Source organism: Entelurus aequoreus, linkage group LG05 (genome assembly GCF_033978785.1).
Source record: "Entelurus aequoreus isolate RoL-2023_Sb linkage group LG05, RoL_Eaeq_v1.1, whole genome shotgun sequence".
NCBI lineage: Eukaryota > Metazoa > Chordata > Actinopteri > Syngnathiformes > Syngnathidae > Entelurus > Entelurus aequoreus.
Genome location: NC_084735.1, coordinates 16,599,420 through 16,621,492, shown reverse-complemented (window position 1 = coordinate 16,621,492; position 22,073 = coordinate 16,599,420). Strand labels below are relative to the sequence as shown.

General features: G+C 38.5%; 1 protein-coding gene across 4 annotated transcripts in view; it reads right to left on the bottom strand.

The window, feature by feature from the left end:
* The window catches only part of LOC133650232 (roundabout homolog 2-like), a 232,147-nt gene extending 213,804 nt beyond the window's left edge, over positions 1-18,343 (bottom strand). For all 4 annotated transcript variants that reach the window (XM_062047236.1, XM_062047237.1, XM_062047238.1 and 1 more), the window contains exon 1: positions 17,877-18,343. In XM_062047236.1, coding sequence (XP_061903220.1) covers positions 17,877-17,940 — 64 coding nt within the window. In that variant the 5' untranslated portion in view covers positions 17,941-18,343. The remainder of the gene's footprint in view (positions 1-17,876) is intronic.
* Positions 18,344-22,073: the final 3,730 nt, after the last annotated feature.

The window sequence follows — 22,073 nt, the reverse complement described above, 5'->3', positions numbered from 1 at the left end:
CGACACAAATTAGGCGATGGCATTATCTGTGTTTTGACAATTCATATTGTTGCTTCTATTATTAACACATTCATTCTGCCAGTGACACAAATATCCTAATTTTGAAAAGCAAAGCAACTATACTGTAATTAGATGCTTTGTATAGAACATTGTATATTCTCTCATCACCTGGGTTCAGCAATTAGTATCTGTATTATTTGTTCCGCCTCGAAACTTCCATAAAGTGTTGCACTGTGTCTGTTAATGGCTTTTTACCAGCGTTAATTCAGTGAGCCCTGGCTCATTTTGCTCCATGTCTATTTCAGTAATAAGGCTGGCAATGGAAAAGCCCCCCCCCAGAACCACTGGAACTAATTCCTTAGGCAGTCCATCTGTCTACAGCCTGAGGTGGGGAGCTCATGCTTATCGTGTCAGGCCCCTCAGGCTGTCACACTTGAGACCTTTATAGCTGACTTGTCCTGTCAGCACCCACTGCTAAATAGAGTCCTTGTGCAGCCGAGTTCCCTTTCTCCAAAGTTAATTTTGACGCATCACCACATATTAATTCATAATGCGTCTTGAGCTATTGTAAAGCTAAAAATTAATTTTGAGCACAGTTCTGTTACCTTGGATACACATGGTGCAGCGGGGTTGAAGGAGGTCATCTTAATTATGTGTTTCTATTTCAATAGATCATACTAAAGCTAGCAGAGCTATTGATTGTCTAATGAATAAAAAAAATCAATGGGAGCCACAAAACTCTTTTGAAATTTAAAATGAAATAACACTGCCTATAAAGTTTTTTTTGCTTTGTGCTATATATAAACAAACTATTATGGGTTACATTTATGAAATCAATGAACGACTGCAAAGAAAATGAAATAAAATTTCTGCATGCAACAAAACGTTTTTAACTCCGAAAAAGACGTCGGGTTGAAGGTTAAGTAAAATACTTAATGTCTATTTAAGTCATGGGTGTCAAACTCAAATACAGAGTGGGCCAAAATTTAAAACTGAACAAAGCCGCGGGCCGAGGTTGAACAAATTAACCTTTTAATAGGGACCCAAACAAGTTTTGCATTGAATATTGAACAAGCAAGACTTATATAACTTTATAGTGACATGCAAAATCCAGTTTCAAATAATAATAATACAAAAATATCAATGGTATACCAAATACAATTTAAATAAAAATGTAATGCCTTTTTTCTATTTGCAGCCTTCTGAGGTAAATATCAACATTAACTTTTTCCACAGGCTAATAAATTTGAAAATAAAATAACAATGTTTGCAACACACTGATCTATTCTGATGTGCCCAAGCCAGATAGCTGGCATCTTTTCTGGGATGCTAGTTTATTAAATGTCGGGGATCAGGCTTTGAGCTGAGGCAACCTTCATTATCGAATGAAGGTGTTCATCAGTCATTATACCTCGTAGTCCACCCGGACCACAGTCTTGGGGGCGTGCCTTAAAGGCACTGCCTTTAAGGTCCTCTACGAGCTGTCGTCACGTCCGCTTTTCATCCATTCTAACAACGTGCCGGCCCAGCCATAAGATATGTGCGGCTTTTGTACGCACACTCACGTGAATGCAACGCATAGTTGATCAACAGCGATGCAGGTTAAATTGAGGGTACCCGTATGAACAACTTTAACACTGTTAGAAATATGCGCCACACTGTGAATCCACACCAAACAAGAATGACAAACACATTTCGGGAGAACATCCGCACCGTAACACAACATAAACACAACAGAACAAATACCCAGAACCCTTTGCAGCACTAACTCTTCCGGGACGCTACAATATACACCCCTGCTACCACCAACCACCCCCCCACACACACACACCTTGTAGTGTCCTGGAAGAGTTAGTGCTGGAAAGGGTTCTGGGTATTTGTTCTGTTGTGTTTATGTTGTGTTACGGTGCGGATGTTCTCCCGAAATGTGTTTGTCATTCTTGTTTGGTGTGGGTTCACAGTGTGGCGTATATTTCTAACAGTGTTAAAGTTGTTTATATCAACACCCTCAGTGTAACCTGTATCGCTGTTGATCAAGTATGCCTTGCAGTGACCTACGTGTGTATGCCACAGCCGCATACAACATGTGGCTTTGCCGGCACACAGTTAGTATGGTGAAAAGCGGACGATACGACAGGTCGTAGAGGACGCTAACGGCAGTGCCATCACGGCACGCCCTCAATTTGTTGCCCTGGAGAAATTTTCGGGAGGGGCATTGAAACTCGGAGGGTTGGCAAGTATGCAGCTGAGAGTGATCAAAGAGCTGCATGCGGCTCCGGAGCCGCGGGTTACCGACCCCTGCTAAAGTGGTCTCGATAACGGGTACCGGTTCTCAAAAAGGGATTTGAGTCTGAGGACTCGGTTCTTTTCTTATCGAACAACCGGGAAAACTGGTTTCGAGCATCATCCCTATTTATGCGTCATATAACGTACACTTATTCAGCCTGTTGTTCACCATTCTTTATTTATTTTAAATTGCCTTTCAAATGTCTATTCTTGGTGTTGGGTTTTATCAAATAAATGTCCCCAAAAAATGCGACTTATACTCCAGTGCGACTAATGTTTTTTTCCTTCTTTACTATGCATTTTCGGCCGGTGCGACTTAAACTCCGGAGCGACTTATATTCCGAAAAATACGGTACTAGTAACATCACTATGAGCCCGTTGACCTTCTAGAAATATAAACTGGAGCTCAGCTCGCTCGCAGTCCTGGCTTGAGGTGAAGGCTAATTCGCTTTTAGCGTAACGTTAGCTCATTTTGCGGTGTGTGTGCGTGTGTTACGGACAGCAAAGCCCTGTCTGTCTGTTATTTCACTTTACCTTTTTCTGTGTTGATTGAGCTTTGTTGAAGCAGCAAAAAAGGACATTATGTTAAATGAAGAGTTTCTGTCTCTGATAGTTGATATAATAATGTAACTGCATCATTATGACTACATGAACTCCATGGTGTTCAGGGATGAATAGTCTCTCTTATTGCTATTGTACTATTTTTTCAGCTATAGTTACATTAATCATTAGTAATGTAGCAGCCTAGTTTTGAATGGCAGGTTCCCTGCTATCACATGTTGATAAAAATATATCCTTTACATAATAAAAATCAACTACAGGCTTCCCAAATGCTGTAATAAATTAAGCATGATGAGTTGACGGGCACTGCGATGAGGTGGCGACTTGTCCAGGGTGTACCCCGCCTTCCGCCTGAATGCAGCTGAGATAGGCTCCAGCACCCCCCGCGATCCCGAAAGGGACAAGCGGTAGAAAATGGATGGATGGAGTTGACGGGCAGCACGGTGACACAGGGGTTAGTTCATGTGCCTCACAATACGAAGGTCCTAAATTAAATCCCGGGCTCGGGATCTATCTGTGTGGAGTTTGCATGTTCTCCCCGTGACTGCGTGGGTTCCCTCCGGGTACTCCGGCTTCCTCTCACCTCCAAAGACATGCACCTGGGGATAGGTTGATTGGCAACACTAAATTGGCCCTAGTGTGTGAATGTGAGTGTGAATATTGTCTGTCTATCTGTGTTGGCCCTGTGATGAGGTGGCGACTTGTCCAGGGTGTACCCCGCCTTCCGCCCGAATGCAGCTGAGATAGGCTCCAGCACCTTCCACGACCCCGAAAGGGACAAGCGGTAGAAAATGGATGGATGGATGATGAGTTGACTTGAAACTGTATAATGTTGCACTTTTTATATGTAGAAAAAAAGTTTTGTCATTTTATTTAATCTGAGCAACTACTTGAGGCAGTTTAATGTTGATTAGCGTGGGCAGAATTATTATAGTGTTCCCAATGTTAAAAGGATAAAGCCATTGTTTACCAATTTGGTAAATACAAACCCCGTTTCCATATGAGTTGGGAAATTGTGTTAGATGTAAATATAAACGGAATACAATGATTTGCAAATCATTTTCAAGCCATATTCAGTTGAATATGCTACAAAGACAACATATTTGATGTTCAAACCGATAAACGTTTTTTTTTTGCAAATAATCATTAACTTTAGAATTTGATGCCAGCAACATGTGACAAAGAAGTTGGGAAAGGTGGCAATAAATACTGATAAAGTTGAGGAATGCTCATCAAACACTTATTTGGAACACCCCACAGGTGAACAGGCAAATTGGGAACAGGTGGGTGCCATGATTGGGTATAAAAGTCGATTCCATGAAATGCTCAGTCATTCACAAACAAGGATGGGGCGAGGGTCACCACTTTGTCAACAAATGCGTGAGCAAATTGTTGAACAGTTTAAGAAAAACCTTTCTCAACCAGCTATTGCAAGGAATTTAGGGATTTCACCATCTACGGTCCGTAATATCATCAAAGGGTTCAGAGAATCTGGAGAAATCACTGCACGTAAGCAGCTTAGCCCGTGACCTTCGATCCCTCAGGCTGTACTGCATCAACAAGCGACATCGGTGTGTAAAGGATATCACCACATGGGCTCAGGAACACTTCAGAAACCCACTGTCAGTAACTACAGTTGGTCGCTACATCTGTAAGTGGAAGTTAAAACTCTCCTATGCAAGGCGAAAACCGTTTATCAACAACACCCAGAAACGCAGTCGGCTTCGCTGGGCCTGAGCTCCTCTAAGATGGACTGATACAAAGTGGAAAAGTGTTCTGTGGTCTGACGAGTCCACATTTCAAATTGTTTTTGGAAACTGTGGACGTCGTGTCCTCCGGACCAAAGAGGAAAAGAACCATTCGAATTGTTATAGGTGCAAAGTTGAAAAGCCAGCATCTGTGATGGTATGGGGGTAAATTAGTGCCCAAGGCATGGGTAACTTACACATCTGTGAAGGCGCCATTAATGCTGAAAGGTACATACAGGTTTTGGAGCAACATATGTTGCCATCCAAGCAACGTTACCATGGACGCCCCTGCTTATTTCAGCAAGACAATGCCAAGCCACGTGTTACATTAACGTGGCTTCATAGTAAAAGAGTGCGGGTACTAGACTGGCCTGCCTGTAGTCCAGACCTGTCTCCCATTGAAAATGTGTGGCGCATTATGAAGCCTAAAATACCACAACGGAGACCCCAGACTGTTGAACAACTTAAGATGTACATCAAGCAAGAATGGGAAAGAATTCCACCTGAGAAGCTTAAAAAATGTGTCTCCTCAGTTCCCAAACATTTACTGTTGTTAAAAGGAAAGACCATGTAACACAGTGGTGAACATGCCCTTTCCCAACTACTCTGGCACGTGTTGCAGCCATGAAATTCTAAGTTAATTATTATTTGGAAAAAAAAAATAAAGTTAATGAGTTTGAACATCAAATATCTTGTCTTTGTAGTGCATTCAATTGAATATGGGTTGAAAAGGATTTGCAAATCATTGTATTCCGTTTATATTTACATCTAAAACAATTTCCCAACTCATATGGAAACGGGGTTTGTAAATAACCAAAACATTTATATTTTGTTGTTTTCTTACTGTACCGAAAATGAACCGAACCGTGACCTCTAAACCGAGGTACGTACCGAACCGAAATGTTTTTGTACCGTTACACCCCTAATGCATACTATATCAGTATGTCTGCCAAATTGGTCAGATTAATTTATTCCAAATAGATTACAAATTAAATGATCTAGATGTAAATAGTGTCTTTCTTTCCTTTTGTTTTAAGTGTTATGTGCTTTGAAGAGGTACACTATAAATATTAGGGCTGGGCGATAAAACAATAACAATATATATCGCGATAGACATGTGATCAATATCAATAGAAAATGGGGTCGATAGAACGTTCGATAATTTCACTGTGTTCTGTTAGAAAAAAATAGGAAGAAAGGCGGAGCCGGAACCGCACGGCATTCTGGGGGGTGTAGGCAGAGGAAGGGCTTTGGCCTCTCGACCTATCACGGCCGAGCCTGAACCGCAAGGCATTCTGGGAAATGCTAACAGGGAAAAGAAAAAAAAAGCAACAACGGCTAGCTGACGACGAGGAGTGAAACGAAACGGGAATATGAGTGCGGCAGCACGAGAGGAAATTGTAAATAAAAAAGGAAACGTCACGTCACCAGTTTGGCAGTATTTTGGATTTTTTTAAATCCGATACGAATCAGAGTAATCCTGTCTGCAAACTTTGCAAGGTCGTCGTCTCGACCAAGTCTGGGAACACGACAAACTTATTTTACCACCTGAGCCGCTCTCACCCGCTAGAGTACAGCAGTATCAAACAGCCACAACCATCTACATCAGCCGGTGCAAGTGGAACAGCACCGAAGCGACAACAACAGACCACCATCGTCTCGATGGTGGTCTGTTGTTGCCGCAGACAGTATTACTCGGCAGCAGTGCCATACGACAAAAATTCAAAACGTTATAAAGAAATAACGGATGCAGTGGTGTATCAATTAGCGAAGGACATGCTACCGCTCAGCATAGTTGAGAAGTCTGGGTACAAGAATCTCATACACGTGCTCGACCCCCGTTATGTTCTACCTGGCCAAAAGCACTTTTCCAAGACAGCTATTCCTAAGCTTTACACAATGTGCAGGGAATCCGTGGAAAAGGAGATACTGAAGTTGGTTTGATTTTTCCATAAATGACTGAAGAGGGTAACAGGTTTGTTTTGTCACAGATGTTCAGACGCAAGTTTATTCCGATGTTTACAATATTCTGTAAGACATGTTTGTTTCTGCTTGCTTAATGTGACTGTTATTTATTTGCATATATTGTTACCAATATGGCTTTAAAGCCTGAGTTGTACACTACTAATTTCTTAATTACAATACTTTGCACATTTTGTTGGATTAAGCATTTATTTAATGTCAATATTTGCACATCGACCAGTATTTTCATTTATTTGACTGTTTTTCATAATGCTGACCTCGTTCTAAAGGTTAAATGTTATTTTTAAAATAAAAGTATTTAAATTCAGCCTTTTTTCTACTGGTCTTTATTTAGAATAGTTTTTTTTTTTTTTTTTATCAATTATTATCGATATCGACTGATATGAAACACTTATATCGTGATACATTTTTTAGTCATATCGCCCATCCCTAATAAATATCATACCATTATAAGGAATTATGAGGTCATACTGATTTATCCGATAATTTCAAAAAATAGCTCTAATAACCAATTAAAATAAATGCTCCAGTGAGGCCATAATACCCATACTGTGCTGTAGATGAGTTATTTGTACCATGAATTGATTTAAGTGGACCCCGACTTAAACAAGTTGAAAAACTTTATCGGGTGTTACCATTTAGTGGTCAATTGTACAAAATATGTACTGTACTGTGCAATCTACTAATAAAAGTCTCAATCAATCAAAAGGGCAGTGTTTTCTTAATCATAGGGCCAGGGCCCATTGTTGGGCCGCGAGTGCTCTCTAGAGGGGGCCGCGAGTGCTCTCTAGAGGGCCGCCAAAAAATATGTATTTCTCAGCTGTGGTCCGTATAGGCCGCAGAAGTACTCAGTTGTAACACAATTTCCCACCACTTGTGGCAGTAATGAGTACATAAAACAAACAGAAGAAGTCTGGCGCTAAAGTCATAGAGGAGTTTCTTTAGTGCAAAAAATTATGACAAAGTGGTAAAGCTGTACTTTCGTATACACTTAAATTGTATTGACAGCCTAGTTACGAAACATATCCATTATTAATTTAGTTTATCAGTTTTAACACAACACAATTGTATATAAATGTATTTTTCGTCAGTAGTCCTTTCTTATGCAATATGTTTGGTTAGTACTTGTTTTTATAATCAGTCTGACCTAAACTTACGGTTTATGTGTTAAATAAATAATAATCTTTGTGATTAACACATGATTTCATATCATTTGACAAGGTTTTAAACTGTAAGTAGATTAGATATAATTATTGAATAAGATTAAAATAAAGTGTTAATATTTGAGTTGGAAAATTGGGCCCCAAGGTCAAAAAGGTTGAGAACCCCTAAGTTTGTCTTATTTGCCATGGTGCCTGTCGTAAACTCGCCCTGAGCTTATTGTAAACAAACATGGCGTTGATAGTGTGGGACAACTTCACTGTTTCACCGGAAGTGTCGGGCTATTTGCACCAAATGTTTTTGTGAGGGGGAGGGGCGAACATATGCTTCAACACATCAAACCTTATCAGCCACCTAAAACACAAGTATCGCAAACAACATGAAGATACAAAGATGCCTGCGCTGCCCAAATAAAAAACGCTGGCCAAAAGCTAGCCACAAAGAAAGACCTGGGGGCCTGTACCTTAAAATGTTGTTCTGCAAAGACAAATCTACAGGTACAGTACAATTTGTCAAATCCACCATTGTTTAGGTCTTTCTTACCTCCAGGTGTACTAAAACTACAGATAAATCAAAAAAAGAAAATCCTATAAATAAATTATCTGTATCGGCTTGAAAAAAATATTTAGTACTTCCATAGTGCTTTGTCAAAATGATCCCAGGAGCTGCAGATGTGAATGAAAATAGTCTAATTTGTTTTGCGGGTGAGTACCACGTTCATGTGTACTAAATGTAATTGTTTTATCCAAAAGTGCCATTCATGCATTTTAAGTCTCTCCTTGTCATATGTTGCCAAATGGAACAATTTGCTATTTCACAGGTGTTGTTTCCATGTAAAAAAAACAAAAAACCCTAAGTAGCCATAAATCTTACCTGAGGCCATAAGCCAACCACCATAAGCCAACCACCAAGGATAGTCGTCCACTTTACACAGCTTGTTAAAGATGCAACTACAACGCCGTTATTACTCCTCGTCGTTCAATTAAACATGCATGACCGAGAAAGAGGACAAATTGTTGTGCTGTAAAGCTGGCAGTGGAAAAAGACAACATTTGTGTAAAAGGGACAGCTGGAATGGCAGGACTGTGTCACACTAGACACCAATGCTGCTCTTCACACTGCAGAATGCCAACTTCCCACACAGTGGCATCACAACTGACTATTTGCAAATACATACACACATGAATGCAACATCAACATGGCCTTTTGCATGAGAGTATATTAATTATCCATCCATCCATTTTCTACAGCTTGTGGGGGTGCTGGAGCCTATCCCAGCTGTATTCGGGCGGAAGGCGTGGTACACCCTGGACAAGTCGCCACCTCATTGCAGGTGTATAAACTAATTTTAGACAAAATATTTGTCTGCATCGAATCAAGAATAGGGCTACAATAACCACTATTTTGATAGTAGACTATTTATTGATTAACATAGCGATTAGTCGACTAATCGGATTATGAAGCATAGACCTATTTAGTGACTGTAATTTAGCCATCTGCTTTAAAAGGGGAACTGCACTTTTTTTTTTAGAATTTTGCCTATCATTAACAGTCCTAACGTAAGACCAGCACACATACGTTTTTCTTTTTTTATGCATTCTAACTAGTAAATAGGTCGCTTACACTGAAGCCGATGAGAGTCGCTCTATTCCGCCAATAAAGCACTCTAAAACACATCCAAACATCTTCATTATGGTTTTATATATATGTAATGTAGAAACAAGCACATTCATAATTTTAAGCATACATATATATAATGCACTCCTGATCTAGAACAAATAACGCGATTTTTCATTCTCCATTCTTGAAGTCATAAATAATCTTTGAAAGAGCAAAAACCAAACACATGCATTTTCCATTTAAAGAAACTATTAAATGGGACTGTCTCAATAAGGTCCAAGCAACGGTTATTAAATCCTGCCAATCCTGTCCTTGGCCAATCTATTAACCTATTCAGTCTGTCCAGTGTGTATGTCACAGTGAACGACAAAAGTAAAGAAAGCTTCTTAACAATGGGAGTGTTTGTTAACTACTTTTAAATTCCAGGATTTTTGGGGGGCTAAAACGCTTAAAAAAAGTAAATATGAAGTTGTCTTTGTTTAAACCAGGGGTCACCAACCTTTTTGAAACCTAGGGCTACTTCTTGGGTACTGATTAATGCGAAGGGCTACCAGTTTGATACACACTTAAATAAATTGCCAGAAGTAGCCAATTTGCTCAATTTACCTTTAACTCTGTTAGTATTAATAATTTATGATATTTATCTTTGTGGAAACACTGATCATCTTAATGATTTCTCACAATAAATATATATAGAAACAGATAAATATCAATATGCAACACTTTATTTTTATATTTTCTCTAAGTGCACATTTTTCAAATTGAACATTTTCAAATGATCACTTCTAAGATAGTCTTGTGAAATCACAATATCCCATTTTAACTAGCTACCCACTAACATTTTTTAACAAATCATGAATTACTTTACACCACGTTTGTACAAATAATAACTCATGTAAAATACAAAAGTAAACTCTCAAATTTTTAAATCATGTCACACTTTGAACTGGACACCAAATCTGTTTTCTGTTTCTTTGTCAGTTAGTGGGAAGCCTGGCATTGCATGCTGTTAACTGGTGTGTTGTACTCTGGTGTGTAACTTGACACTGCAACTTTGAGTGAGTCTTGCAGATGTGCATCAGTGAGGCGTGTTCTGTGTTTGTTCTTGATGAAGTTCATGTCAGAAAAGGCTGATTCACAAAGATAAGATTTTTCCTCATTGTTTGCGGAACCTTCTTAATCTTTTGGACATATTTTCACAGCAATCTGGCCTTAAGCTTAATTATGATAAATGTAAAATATTAAGGATCGGAAATCTAAAGGGAACGTCCTTTCGAATGGAATGCAAAGTGCCTGTTTTGTGGACAGATGGACCAGTTAACATACTTGGTGTTGTTGTCCCAGAAAATCTGGAAGATCTAGGCTCAGTAAATTATGATAATCGACTAAGAAAGCTGGACAAAATTATGCAATTATGGAAAGGGAAATCCCTAAACTTGTATGGTAAAATATCTATTGTCAACTCGTTAATTATTCCTCAATTTATTTATTTGTTTTTGTCATTACCAGCTCCATCACAAAACTTTTTTAAGATTCATGAGCGGCGGGTCTCCGATTTTGTCTGGAACGGCAAACCAGAAAAGATTAAAAGAAAGGTTTTGTACAAAGAGTATGAATGTGGGGGCCTGAAACTTCTCAACCTTGAAGCTATGTGTCTGTCTTTAAAAGCATCAATTGTTCCAAAGATGGATTTAAACACTGAGTGGTACACAAGTGTCCTGTTGGACAAAAAACATGTACTGTATCAAAAGAAATTGTTTCCTTTTTTTACAAGTGATCCCCTCCCAGAGAGTCTGCTGGGAAACATGGCGAGGAAACAATCCACTCATGGTGGTGTTTTCAATTTTATGTGCCAGAAAAAAGAGACAATATTTTGCAGCAGTTAATACGGATGAACTCTAATATTGTAATAGATGGAAAGCCTTTCTTTTGGAAAAATATGTTTCAAAGAGGAATCATTTTTGTCAATGATATTATCAATGAGAATGGTAAAATTATGAAGTATGATGAATTTAGAGCTATGTATGGTGATGCTTGCTCAAGCTTTTCATTTTATCAACTAACTGGAGTAATTGGGAAAAGATGGAAACAAATAATTAATTATGGAACTACTAAATTATTAGTTTGTAAACCTCTAATAAGAAATTCTAGTTGGCAAAAAGGAACTAAATTAAATAGAAAAATATATAATTTTTATTTAATAAAGAAATCTTTGAAGGCTTCCCCATACAACACAAATGGAAAATGGGAGGACTTTTTTGACTGCCCGTTGCCATGGGATGCCATATTCAAACTAATCTATAAAACCACTATCGATGTGCAAAATCGTTATTTTCAAATTAAAATTATTTATAACTTCTTACCCACAGGGAAAATGTTAAAATTATGGAATATGACAGAGTCAGATGATTGCCCGTTTTGTTGTCAGGAGCCTGAATCCACCCTGCATTTGTTTTAGTATTGTCATATTGTGTCTTTGTTTTGGGTGGAAGTTGAAAAACTGTGTTTAAGGATTGGTTTGTTTATGAAGCTTGATTGACAATTGACAATCATGATTTAGTCAATTTAATTATAGTACTCTGTAAAATGTTTATTTTTAAGGCCAAAAACAGATATTCACTTAGTATTACTTTCTTTAAAACATTTATTCAGTATTTTCTAACTTTAGAAAGTTACATGGTTGAAAACGATAATGATGCCAAAAAACATTAAAAAAAAGATGGGAAGTCCTCAAAGGCTTATTTTGAAAGTATAATTATGTTTATAGATTATATGCTATCTGTTGTTGTGTTCCCTAATTTGAGTGACCTGGACATAATTTGGACTGTACATAAATGCTTATTTTGAAAATGTAATTTTGTTCATAAATTATATGCAATCTGTTGTGTTCCCTAATTTTTTTCTGTGTACATGAATGAAGGTGTGTGTTGCTGAGTCCGACTTGGACATTATCTGGACTGGGCCTGGTTTAAAAAACCCTTTAAACAAATCTAATTTCATTGACAACCTGGTCTGTTGAAGATAAGGCCCTTTTTAAAAAAAATAAAATAAAATAAGATAAATAAATAAAAAACATTTTATTTGATAAAAAAGAAAGTAAAACAATATAAAAATAATTACATAAAAAATAGTAATTAATGAAAATGTTAGTGGACCAGCAGCCTATACAATCATGTGTGCTTCAGGGACTGTGTCCCTTGCAGATGTGTTGTCTATGTTGTGGGAACCAGAATATTGGTAGCAGAAAGAAATAACCCCTTTTGTGTGAGTGGGTGTGGATGAGTGTGCATGGGGGAGGTTGTTTGGGTTGATGCACTGATTGAAAGTGTATCTTGTGTTTTTTCTATGTAGATTTAATTTTAAAAAAAAAAAAAAAAAAAAAAAAATTACAATTTTTTTTTTTTTTTTTTTTTTTTCAGAACAGGCCCGCGGGCGACTCATCTGGTCCTTACGGGCGACCTGGTGCCCGCGGGCACCGCGTTGGTGACCCCTGGTTTAAACCATTTGGAGTACTAGCAGAGCATTGGGCTCTTTTGTAAGCTTAAAAGCTACTGTACTTTTATCTCCACAACAGTCAGAATATGTCCAGATGCTACTGAGAACAAATAGGAGTACACAGAAATGTATTATATTTATATAGTTTTTTAAGTGCCTCCACAAAACTACTTTAGAGTAGACAACACAGTAAAATAAAGCTTATTTCCTTAACTAATTCTAGTGATGGGAATCTTACAACAACTCACAATTCGATTCAATTCCAATTCTTGGGGTGACAATTCGATTCAAAATCAATTCTCAATTCAACACGGTTTTTGATTTAAGCCGGTTCTCGCAATATATTTTTTGGTATAAAAAGGATGATAATACCTTTTCAAAACAAGTTACAAAGCTCTTCTTTGCTGCTGACGTATGACGTATATGCAAAGCAAGTAAGCTCGGACATGGCCTAAAACCTCCTTTTTAATTTTAATTTTTTTTCCCAAATCAAATAAATAGGAATTGCAATTTAGATGTGAATCAATGTTTTTTGAGCACCCCTACCTAATCCCATTTAAAATTTGACAAATGACACTACACAAAAAAGGGCAGGAAGGTGGTAAAGGGGTTAGTGCATGTGCAATACGAAGGTCCTGAGTTCAATCCCGAGCTCGGGATCTTTCTGTGTGGAGTTTGCATGTTCTCCCCGTGACTGCGTGGGTTCCCTCCGGGTACTCCGGCTTCCTCCCACCTCCAAAGACATGCACCTGGAGATAGGTTGATTGGCAACACTAAATTGGCCCTAGTGTGTGAATGTTGTCTGTCTATCTGTGTTGGCCCTGCGATGAGGTGACGACTTGTCCAGGGTGTACCCCGCCTTCCGCCCGAATGCAGCTGGGATAAGCTCCAACACTCCCCGCGACCCCAAAAGGGACAAGCGGTAGAAAATGGATGGATGGATGAACTACACCATAAGGATTTTTTTTTACACACCATTTGGAGACTGGGGATAGGTTGACTGGCAACACTAAAAATTGGCCCTAGTGTGTGAATGTGACTGTTAATGTTGTCTGTCTATATGTGTTGGCCCTGTGATGAGGTGGCGACTTGTCCAGGGTGTACCCCGCCTTTCGCCCGATTGTAGCTGCGATAGGCTCCAACAACCCCCGCGACCCCGAAAGGGATAAGCGGTAGGAAATGGATGGATGGATGCATTTGGAGACCCTTAGTCATGTTGGGCCAAAGTTTTCCCTATTTCCATGGCTTCCTGACACAGATTCTTGTCTTTGAAGAACTTTCAAAAGGCGCAATGTTGACCCACACTCCACAAAAGACAACACATCATTGTCATTGTCATGTCATAGTCATTGTCAATGTGTCAATCATTAGGTTGGATGTAATTTGCCTGAACCACGCACGCTCGTACTATTTTTGAGCAGTTCATTGGCTATTGTTTCCGAGCTCAGCCGGTATGCCGTCGTTATGCCTAAAGGTTAATCAGACTATATTACGCTCCAAAACACTTTCTTTAAAGGACACAATTATAGTGTTGATATTGGGATTTGGTGTGAGCTTGTTTGATTTGGTTGCTGGCTTGTCCGGGGAGATCCGTGACACAAAGAGGAAGAAGCACAACAGTTACCTCAGTGAAGAGCATGGCAAACACAGTAAGTACATCAATGGCTGTTGGGGAGAGCTGCCAGATACCACCATGTTGACTGATGGTGACAGAGATGACTGACAATCTTGCGAGTGACTTCAGTGTCACCTTACTGGACAAACAAACTGCTGAAAGAAGTCTCCGGCTCCACATGAAGGGGGAAGAGCCATCTGATGTGATAAAGCAATGGTATAAATGTTATAAAGACTTCTATACTGTAACAATACAATCTGAGATAGGCTCCAGCGCCCCCCGCAACCCCGACGGGAATAAGTGGTAGAAAATGGATGGATGGATGTTTTCATCCATTTTTGATAATGCCTACCCTGTTTAAGCTCACAGCATGGTGCCGCCTTTCTCAGCTTACTAAGGCAAAAGGTAGACACCTTTCACTGGTCAACAGTCATTCGCGGGGTCACTGTGAAGGGGGCAATCAACCCCATGTCAACTGCATCAGAGTCAACTACATGAACCACTACAGTACTGAAGATATCTATCAATTCATATTGCATCATGAACAGCATAAGGACGTTAGAAAGAATAAAGGCTATTTTGCTTAAGTGAAAATTAGTTGCTTAAAGGCAGGCTTTGTAGTCTCACAGGAGCATCTGGAGCCACTGAAGGAGCACATTCACAGATGTCGGCTTCATACGTTCTGGTCCCATAGTCAGTGTGTACAACCTTGTTTAATGTAGACAATGCTGTCACAAACTGTGACTATGTCCACATGAATGTTAATATACACAAATGTTAATATTTTTTAAAAAAAAGCATTATTCTCTTTCCAATTTGGCTTTCCTTTCACAGGTAAACGTAGGCTTTTGTCTAGAGCTGCAACGATTAATCTATTAAATCAATTAAGTGGATTAGAAAAAGCTTTGATTAATTCATAATTGTTTAATGAGTATAACTAAAAAAAATTGATCAATTCTGACTGCATGGAGTGCGAGGAACTTTAATACAAGGACATAGTTTCCACACAGCCGCTGCAATAGAGCACACATGAGAGCGGTGTGTGGCGGGCAACTTTAAAAAAATTATTTCTATTAACGCACGTTTGTTAAAAGTGGCAAGCAGAAAAATAATTTTCTCTATTTCAAGTATTTGCTCTAAAATACACTTTAAGGCTATAAAGGGTGTTTTATCCTATTGCTTGACTACTCAAACAATAATCGATAGATTATAAATGTAAATGGATTATACTTGTATAGCGCTTTTCTACCTTTATGGTACTCAAAGCGCTTTGACAATATTACCACATTCACCCTTTCACACGCTAACCACGACCCATCAGGAGCAAGGGTGAAGTGTCTTGCTCAAGGTCACAACGGACGTGGCGAGGTTGGTAGAAGGTGGGGATTGAACCAGGAACCCTCAGGTTGCTGGTACGGCCACTCTCCACGATTACACGATTACTAAAATAATCGAGAGCTTTTTGACTTGTGTCATAAAAAAATGTGTGAGTTTTTTTTCCTGTATTCAAACCATATTTAACAAGTAATTCATTCATTGTTTTTTATGGTGTTTTTTCAATGCAAACCAAATCCTTTGTAATGATGGTACTTAATTTCTCGACAATGACAATAAATCATTTTTATTCTATTGATTTACAGGTGTTGATTTAATTTCTAACAGTGTAGAGATGTAATGATTACCAGTATTAATGATAAACTACGGTGAAACTCCCTACAATTAATATTACGGTTTTAAAAGAAAATTATCGCGAACTTTGATTAACAGACGGATCTGTGATACTAATAATTTACTGGAGAAGCAAGTGAGTGTGCCAATGGCCGGCTGGCTAGCTCAAATGAATACAAGACACATTAACGTCTTTCCCCATTAAGAAACATGATACCACATCTATAAACACAATGCTGTCTGAGCAACTAAGATATTCAATTCTGTAAATTGAACCTACAGGCTGTGATAAGTATATACGCAGAAGAATATGACACACAGGTGTCTACAACAGGAAGCGACATCACTTAAACCGCACGTTTAACAGTCGTTTTGACTTTATCATTAAAAACACTCTAAAACCTTTACAAATTAAAACCATAGATGATACACATATCTAAACACTCAAAGGAAAATCATATGGCTCTTAAGTAGCCAGAGCAATTCGATCTAATCACTATACTACCAACCATTTACTGATACTACACATAGTGTCATTACTGTCGATATTTGAATTGATTGGCCCGCATCTGTTTACATTAAATAGCTCTAACTTAGCGGTTAGCATGGCTTTTTGTATAACCCCTACAGTGTGTATGTAGTGTTGCATGGTTAGCTATTCATTGTCCTCTAGCGATAATGATACTATTTGGAAATATAGTTTATTTGCCACCATGGAGGCGAGGATTAGTGACTTAGAAGCAGCTTTGTAGTGCGCAAGGAAAATAGTCGCGTTCCAATGCGGTTAAACTACATTGCATTGAGGACGTGTACGTTGTAGCTTGTCGCTGTTTGCAGGACACAGCTAAAATGTGTCATTAACATGCATTACCACGATATGACGATGGATTAAAAAATCTATTTATATCGTGTATCGTCTATATCGTTTTTATTTTGTAATGCAAAATAAAAACACAGCAAAAAGGCATTAAACGCACTAAAGAGCTTAAAGTATTATGTATTCAGTATTTATACATCAGGCTATTGCTTAGAAAAATCTACACAAACGGCTTATGTAAGTGCAATGTCAACAATGTGAGATAAGTGTGGTGTACGCAAATGTAGACCAACCAATGCAATTTCATAATCTGAAAAAATAACCTCAGGTGGAATATTGTGTATGTTGTTGTGTCTGTGTGAACACAGTTGCACACTTGTGCAGGGTATATGTCATCACATAATGGGCCCAATAATATAGATAAATGAGCAAGCCCAAAACCCAACAAAGTCAGATTTCCATAGGGAGTAGATGCTGGTCTGAATTCAGTCCCTTGGGCAGGTCTCATGGTTACACTGCATATCACACAACACCAAGCTATACAATGTGAAGGTTTTGTTCAGCTATCTTATATTTTGGCATCTTCAATGTTCAAAATGTATAAAAGTTTGGACACATGGGCTAATAATATTTTAAAGGTTTAAATAACTTATGTGAATGACTTAGTAAATGTTTTTCTTGGACTATGCAACTGGCACTTAACTTGTTCCAGGTCCATCAGTTGGCATATATGTTATGAAACATTAATGTTCAGTTATCTTGTATTTAAGAGAAAACCTGTCAGTGACATTGGCTGATTGATTAAATGTTCTCATTTCTCCTCAAGCTCTGGGGACTATCTCAGACCTTGTTTGGGAGCTGTTGCTCGCAAGGCTCCATCTGTGCAAACATCACTCAAATGAAGGCAGCATTAAAAACTTACCATATGCCAAACTCTGCAGTGCAAATACAACCAGGAGGAAAGGCAGAGTCGGGGGATACTCCATTATATTTCATTGGTAGGTGAGGGAGTTCTCCATAAACAGTCTGAAACTCCACACACAGCTCACAAGCTTGGGTGTTCACGTTAAATCAGAGTTGAGACAGCCCAAGATAACTTTTTCAACCTTTTGCAGATCTCCATGTAATCCAGGGGACGGTGCGTGAAAAGCAGACCGCAGGTGATGACAGGACGGGCGGCTGCGGGCTGCAGACAGCCGTCGGTCCGTCGCCGGATAACCCTTTTGTCGCTTGTTGGCAAAAAATAAACGGTCACGGCAACAGTACATTGAATCCCCGGGTTGAGACGAAACGCCGTTTAAAAACACAGCATCTTGTCTCTCTACATTCCTTCCGTCTCAGTTTGCAACAGACACTGACTGACTTACTACGAGCCTCAAAACGCAAAACCAATTCACGCAACAGCCAACCGTGATTAAGTAAACTGCTTCCTGTAATCTTTTCAGAATGAATGCCAAGAAAACGAGGGATACCCACCTTTTATTTGATATCGGTGAAAAAATGTACCACAAAACAGTTTTTTTTTTTAGCAAGATGCTTGTCGTAACCTATACAGCACTTGAAATATTGTTATGATTTGTTTCCCAGCGCGTGACAAATATTGTTTTATTTTGAAGGAACTCCCTTCCCCTGGCATTACTTCCGGCAACCAACTGTGATTGTACAAATAGTACATTTATCATGCACTGCCAGTCAGTGTAATTTAACAGAAATATAATTGTTTTAACAAAAGGCTATAAATACTACCTATTGTTTGTTTCGAGATAATTAAAATATTTTCCCATACTGTTGTTCCTGCAAAAAAAACATCAAGGGTATGGATATCATATATATATCCATACCCTTGATGTTTTTTTTGCAGGACAGGGTTATGGAAAATATTCACATATATAATATATGTATGTGTATGTATATATATATATATATATATATATATATATATATATATATATATATATATATATATATATATATATATATATATATATATATATATATATATATTCGAGGTTTCTGTGGTTTATACGTTAAACTGTGCTCAATACCGGGATGAAATAGCCTCTGTGTTTTTTCCTGACCTAACGTATACATATATATACAGTGTATATATATATATATATATATATATATATATATATATATATATATATATATATATATATATATATATATATATATATATATATATATATATATATGTGTGTGTGTGTGTGTGTGTGTGTGTGTGTGTGTGTGTGTGTGTATATATATATATATAATTAGTACAGGTAAACACACAATCTCTATCTTAATTATGAAATAAGTATGATATGCTGTACAATTGTATGTAGGGATTGAAATTTTGGGGGGGATTTATTATAATAATTTTATTTACCCCAGCTTGTTTTTATTGGCTCACGGCAGGTTCTAAAAATAGGATTTAATAAGATTACCACAACAACAGCAAAAGGAAGAAAGAGCAAAACTGCGAGAAAAATGCTACAGATTAAAATGATTATACATTCGTTCATTATTACAAAGCTGTTTTATACATGACTTCTTAGCATATTGACATTAGATATTGACACACTTCACTTACTTTTCCCACTTCATTCATTACACCATTTTCAACTTTCCTCCTCAGCCACTTTGTCCATTGGTGAAACTCTGTTGCCTCTCTATATTGTTATGTTTTGGCTTTAAGTTGTTTTGTTGTGGCTTTATGTTGTTGTGTTGTGGCATTTGTTGTGTCTTTTTATTGGCAACTATAGCCGTTTATTAAAACGAGAGTAGTAGCAGGTCAACCACTCCTAATTTAACCTGAAAAAATTAGGTTGCGCTTAATTTCTCAGGGAAATCTACGATTAATTCAACCTGAAGATATGTTGGTTTCACTTTTTTTTTTATATTAATATTTTATTATTTTTAAATTGAAAACCAACAGCAAAAACCACAGGTAAATCTACCGTTAAAATGTTGGTTAATGTACTTTATTAAAAATGTCTTGAACATTGAAAATGAGAGCAGAAAAAGTTTCCTCTTATTCAGGGTTCAGGGGTGGGCAAACTACGGCCTGAGGGCCACATCCGGCCCGTTGGTCTCTTTAATCTGGCCCGCAGAATATTAAAACAGAATTGAGCAAAGATCTGTTTTGAGAATTGCCACAACAAAATTGATACTAGACTTCGACGCACTGGCAAAAAAGGGTGATCAACCACACTGCTCCCACTTAAAGAGAATGTGAGTGTTTACCCTTTAATAACATCTGTATGTTTCTTTGATTTTCTGATATGATAGTGTTGAAAATAGATGTATTATGATTAAAATAGCCCATTTTTGAGAAGCCTACTCTTAGTTCCAACAGATATGATATGCGTGCTTGCCCGGCCCGTCTGTCAAATTTCAAAAGCCAATTTGGCCCCTGAGCCAAAAGGTTTGCCCATTCGTGCTCTTATTAATTCAACTTAAAATGTTGGTTGCACTTTATTGAACTAAGATGTGAATGCATTGGCCATGGATTGTTGTTTAATTGCTTGTTTGTATCCATAATTCATTTATACATTATTCCCCTACATGAAATGACAAGAATATAGGAAACTTCACCTGCAGTGACCAGTATGCAGAATATTTATTTCATAGTCACAGTGCTTGAATTTTTTTTTTTGCTAAAAAGTTACCTAATCGATTTCAACTCACTGATTCATTTCGGAAGTTAATGTTCTAAATAAACTAGTATCATCCCTGAGTCGTATCAGCAACCTCAAATTATGATTCAAATCGAATCGTTGTTCAAACGAATATTACTTACTAACAATCCCTTTGATTACTCTGCAATGTCTGTACAATGTGCTGTGTATCATAATTCTCCCTAGCCTATCTACTAAATGTGCAATAAGCCACACTGCCATACCCAGTGTTGGGACTAACGCGTTACAAAATAACGCGTTACTGTAACGCCGTTAGTTTCGGCGGTAACTAGTAATCTAACGCGTTATTGTTTTATATTCAGTAACTCAGTTACCGTTACTACATGATGCGTTACTGCGTTATTTTACGTTATTTTTAATGTAGTATCGGCTAGAAACTGATGCGCTGCGGTGTCGTTCTTCTGAATCTTCCTCTGTCACAAGCCGGAGAGAAGAAAAGAGCCGTGTGTCTGGTTGTGGGGGAGAGGGACACACGTGATTGATATATAAAACAAAACAAAAAGGTTGTTCGCATGCACGTTCAGTCCACACACAGCGTGGTCATGGTGAGCGGAGTAACGGAGGAGCTTGAACGCCCCGCGCCATTTAATCGGTGTGTTTATAGGTACAGACTCAGTTGTGCAAGACGAGGGTTTTAAACACATGCTGAACGTGCTTGAGCCACGTTACGACATCCCGTCGCGCACCCACTTCAGCGATAAGATTGTGCCAGATCTTTATGAGCAGGAGAAGAAAAAAGTTGTGGATTAACTATCCAGAGCATCATCTGTTGCGCTCACGACAGACTGGTGCACGTCCAGGGGAACTATGTGACGATAAGCGCTCACTTCATCACAGCAGACTGGCAGATGAGAAGACACGCCCCCTCTACGAGAGTCACCTTGCACAGGTACTGACACAAGCAGTGGAGGAATGGAAGATAAAGATATCCCAGTCACACGTGATAATGCCAAAAATCACATAATTGCAGTGAATGAGGCAGGACTGGGACCACAGATAGGTGCTTTGCACATGTAGTGAATTTGCCATCACATCTCAGTCAATAGGATGGATCAGGAAGGAGGTTTCCTAGCACAACAGCTGCTCATGTACTTAAGACAAAGCAAGAAATGCTAAAGCTGCCTACTCATAAAGCTCATACATGATGTCCCAACAAAGTTGAACTCCACTTATGATATGTTGGAGCAGCAGGCAGCTATATACTCTGCATTGACCCACAAGACCCTGAAGAAAAATGTCAAAGACATTATCAACCTGTCTGATGATGATGTGAGAGTGGCAGAGGAGGTCCTCCAGGTGCTTAAACCCCTCAAAAGTGTTACATCTCTACTGAGCACTGAAACTTCACCATCTGTGTCAATGATCCTGCCACTGAAAACAAGGATTGTACAATCCATGACTCTAAGTGTGGAAGACAGCACCATCACTCCAGA